The sequence below is a fragment of the Elephantulus edwardii genome, unplaced genomic scaffold (assembly GCF_000299155.1).
Source record: "Elephantulus edwardii isolate Elephantulus edwardi_28Jun2011 unplaced genomic scaffold, EleEdw1.0 scaffold00274, whole genome shotgun sequence".
Taxonomy (NCBI): Eukaryota; Metazoa; Chordata; class Mammalia; order Macroscelidea; family Macroscelididae; genus Elephantulus; species Elephantulus edwardii.
The window spans coordinates 3237379-3242162 of NW_006400024.1; the positions used below are offsets into that span (position 1 = coordinate 3237379).

Consider the following 4784-nt stretch of genomic DNA (forward strand, 5'->3'; position numbering starts at 1 on the left):
GATGAAGGAAGAAGTTCAAACTGCTTTGAAGGAAATAGCAAAAAATAAGGCCCCAGGAATAGATGGCATACCAATTGAAGTATTTCAGATAACAGTTGTTGCCCTGGATGTGCTCACCAAGTTGTGCCAAGAAATCTGGAGAACAACCAGTTGGCCAATTGACTGGAAGAGATCACTTGCTATGCATCAGAGAGCTGGATAATGACTAGGGAGGACAGAAGGAGAATTGATGCCTTTGAGCTGTGGTGGTGGAATGAACTGCTAAGAAAATGAAAAGGTTCACTCCAGAGAGGTTTAAACCAGGCTACTCCTTGGAGGCAAAGATTCTGAAGCTTCGTCTGCCATACTTTGGTCATGTTGCAAGAAGGAACCAGTTCCTGGAGAAGGACATGCTTGGGAGGGTGGAGGGACAACACAGGATAGGAAGACCCTCTATGAAGTAGATTGATTCAGTGAGTGAGGTAATGGGGTGGGTGTGTCAGAGACAGTGAGATTGGCACAGGATAGAGCAGGGTTTAGTACTATTGTACACAGGTGACTAGATGGCACATAAAAACAACAACGTATGTATGTAATATATATATAATGTTGAAAATTAAAAACAGGAGAATGGTGTGTTGCATTCATAGTAAAAAAAGTAAATTTCAAGTTCTATCCTGAAATACAATGTGTTGATGATAGGATATTGTCCATACACATATAAAGAAGACCCATTAATATGACTATTATTCAAATATTCATTAGAACTGGTTTATAACAAATTCATCAAAATAGAATCCCATTGCAACTTGTGGATGACCTGAACAGAGAAAATATTCAAGAATGAAGGCAAAATAATGACATTGAAAATAGAAAGTGGCAAAAAAAAATTAAAAAAAAAAAGAAAATAGAAAGTGGCAAGAAAAGAGGGCTAGAAAGAAAGAAGAATGTGGTGGAGGAGAAAGGTCAGATGCCATCCACCCTACAGGCTCCCATAAGGATTTTAAGGGCTAGGAGGTTAAAGTCCAGGTTCCCATTTGACTTTAGTCAGAGCTCACATAACTTTTTTATATCTTAACCCTCTACTCAGTCTATGGGTCTTTCAGAGTCACACCAAATGCCAAGGGCTAGGAGGTTACAGTCCAGGTTCCCATTTGACTTTAGTCAGAACTTACATTAGCTTTTTTATATGTTAACCCTCTACTCAGTCTATGGGTCTTTCAGAGTCACACCAAATGCTGAGGGACTAAAATCTTTACCTGGAGTTCTGCACCCTTCTCAGGCTTAACTGCTGATTCTTTATCCACCAACAGCACAATACTGTGAATTATGGAAGGCACTGTGTTCTAAAAAAAAAAAAAGTAAGTATTACTGATTATCTTCCTAATTTTTAACTTAAAAGTTAACAAAAATTAATCCATTTTGACTGGTTCTGTTTATATACATAGTTTCACAAGGTACCTACTTATAATGCATAAAATGTAGCTGACTCAGCTTTGGATGTAAATGATTTGTCTTTATATATTATTAAAATGTGATCAGGTGTACTGAGATAAAATTTACCACAATAAAATCAGTCTTTTTGTACAGTTGTACTCATTTGACAAAAACATATACATGTAACCATCACCACAAGGAAGAGAAAAAAATTCATTGAGCATTAATATTCAAAGACCATACTAATAGTGAGAATGGCACCAAGGACATCATCCATGAAAAAAGAAAAAGGTCATTACAAAGACAGGAAATCAAAAAAAGACCAAAACAGATGTCAGAAGAGATTGTGAAACCTGTCTGTGTTAGAATGTACCAAGAGTGAAGCAAAGAGAAGAAATGTTATAGGAAGGGAGAAGATTTCAACATGCAATTTTTGAAGACAATGTAAAGTATTAAAATGAAATGTGCAAAGAAAACTATAAGAGAACATGGTCAGCATTTCCCACGCTGCAAGAACTTCGAGTTGCAATACTAAGATATCTGTGGGCAAAAATCTTGAATGATGCAGGAAGGTCCAAAGAAGGACATAGTCATTGTACAAAAAAAGAATTGGTTGACACTGAAGCTTTGAGTTTATGCTTAAGAACCAATGGTATTGAAGCAAAAAGTTCAAGCTGCAGTGGAGTTATTTAAAAAAGATCACAAGATTTGATGGAATTCCAATTTACATCTTTCAACAAACAGATGCAGTCTCATTAGTCTATGCCTAGAAATTTGAATATAGCTACCTGGCCACCTGACTAGAAGAGATCATATTTGATCATACATATTTGTTCCCATTAAAAAAAACCAGAAATCCAAAACAATGTGGGAATTATTAAACAATAGCATTAATATCTTATGCATATAAAAATTGCTAAAGATTTTTTAAAATTGGCTGGCATTGAATATCAACAGGGAACTGCCTCAAATTCAAACTAGGTTCAGGTCATAATACAAAGGTTATCATTGCTTGTGTCAGAAGGATCTTGACAGAGAATAGCAGAAAGATGTTTACTTGTGTTTAATTGATTATGCACAGGCATTTAATTACAGCTAACACTGAGAAGAATGAGAATCCTAAAACACTTAACTGCGCTCATGTGAAACCTACACATAGACCAAGAAGCAGCTGTGTCAGCAGAACAAAGGACTACTGCATGGTTTAAAACGAGATAAGGTGTGCATCGGGGTTGTATCTTCCCTCCATACCTATTCAGTCTGTATGCTGAGCAAGTCATTTGAGAAACTGGACACCATGAAGAAGAATGTGGCATCAGGTTTGGAGAAGACTCACCAACAACTTGTGTTATGCAGATAATACAACCTTGTTTGTAGAAAATGAAGAGGGCTTGAAGCATTTGCTGCAGAAGATCAAAGGCTAAATCTTCAATATGGATTATGTCTCAACATCAAGAAAGCAAAAATACTCACCACTGGACCGAAAGGCAACATTGTGATAGATCGAGAAAATATTTAAGCGGTCAAAAAACTAATTTTACCTGGATCCCTAGTCAATACCTACAGCAGCAGCATTTGAAAAAATCTGCTGTAAGGACCTCTCCAAAGTGTTAAAGAGCAAAGATGTCAGTTTAAAGATTTAAGTTATGTTTTATCCAAGACATGGTATTTTCATTTACATTCTATGCATCTGAAAGGTATAGAAGAAATAAGAATGACAGAAGACTCTATGTCCTTGAATTGTGGTGCTGGTGAAGAATACGGAATATCCCACGGACTGAAAAAGAATAAAACACCCTGTCTTGGAGGAAGTGTAACGTGGGTGCTCCTTGGAGGCAAAGATGGTTAAACTTTGTTTCATTTACTTTGAGCATGTTGTCAGGAAGTGTCAGTCCTTGGAAAAAGACATCATGTTGGGAAAGGTATAGAGAGAGAAAGAGACAGAGACCCTCAACAAGATATATCAATACGGTGACTGCAACACTGGGCTCAAGCATTTGAGATCATGGGATGGAGCAGGGTACACAAAGGTTCAAGTCTGTTGTTTGCAGGGTTGTTTTGAGCCCCGGTTGACTCAACAGCACATAACAATCACAACTACTATAAAAACGGAGACACAAATTTTCATTCCATTTGGATAAGTACTTATGAGAGAGCGCTAAATCCCTTGGCAAGTACACGTTACATTTGAAAGAAACCGTTTTCTAACTCTGCTGTTGCATCTCCAGCAGCAATACACAGTACTTAATGTGGTGACGTGTGTGTGTGTGTGTGTGTGTGTGTGTGTGTGTGCATATCATTCTGACTTTAATTTGTGGTTGGTATTTTTAATGAGGCATCATCTAGTTCACCAATGAGGAATGATATTGGTCCTCTTTTCACTCGCCTTTTGCCTTCTTGTGAGATGTGTGTTCACCTTTCCTTCTTTATTTCATTGGCTTGTTTGTTTTTTAAACTGGTTTTTGAGACTTCTTTGTATATTCTGGATATAAACAAATACATGCTTTACAATTTTTTTTCCTCCTAATTTATGACCTCTGTTTTATTTTTTAAAGTTAGTTTTCCATTTCTCTTACTAGTTTGTGTAATTCGTTTACACGGTGTTTAATACAATTTTTCATTTACACGGTTTCATATAATCAGTCTTACACATTGTATTTTATGTGATTATTTCTTAATGTCTGTGATTATTGTGACTTTTTCTTTTGTAGTCCCCACTGAATCTTTGCTGTCCTCAAACTCAACCCATCCATCTGCTAAACTCTGCTCTCTTAGTGATTACCATACTTCCTCTTTTTCTGCCCTTTCCCTTCTCCCCTTCTGGACATTTATATACATCTTGCTAGTTATCCTCCTATTTTTACAATAATGGTCTTAGGTAGTATTTGTCTTTATGAGACTGAGACCTTCACTTGGCAGAATGGTCTCTAGATTTTTATATAGTATATTATGAAATTGTTGTTCCTTCATGGTGCATGGTATTTCATTGTGTGAATGTACCACATTGATTAAGATTTCTTAATGTATTCATCTGCAGATAGACATTTGACCTATGGCCCTACTATTGCTATTGTGAATAATTCTCCTATAAATATAGATGTACATATCTCTCAGCTCGTGTCTCAATTCCTAGCAGTGGACTAGCTGGGTCATAAGATTTCTATGTTCTTTAAAAATACCTTTTTTACATTTTAAAAAAAAATTGTATTTCACAAAACAACTATGAGATATCATTTCACTCCAGTCAGAATAGCAAAATTTAACAGAACAGCAAACATCAAGTGCTGGCAAAGTTGTGGAGAAACTGGAACCCTTATTCACTGTTGGTGGGGGTGTAAAATGATGCAACCACTATGGAAGGCTGTATG

General features: G+C 36.5%; 1 protein-coding gene across 1 annotated transcript in view; it reads right to left on the reverse strand.

Moving 5' to 3' along the window:
- PLEKHG4B (pleckstrin homology domain containing, family G (with RhoGef domain) member 4B) overlaps positions 1-4784 on the reverse strand; it is a 111403-nt gene that overhangs the window by 56321 nt on the left and 50298 nt on the right. The window contains 1 exon segment of the mRNA XM_006900176.1: positions 1239-1325. Within this exon segment, the coding sequence (XP_006900238.1) occupies positions 1239-1325 (87 nt within the window).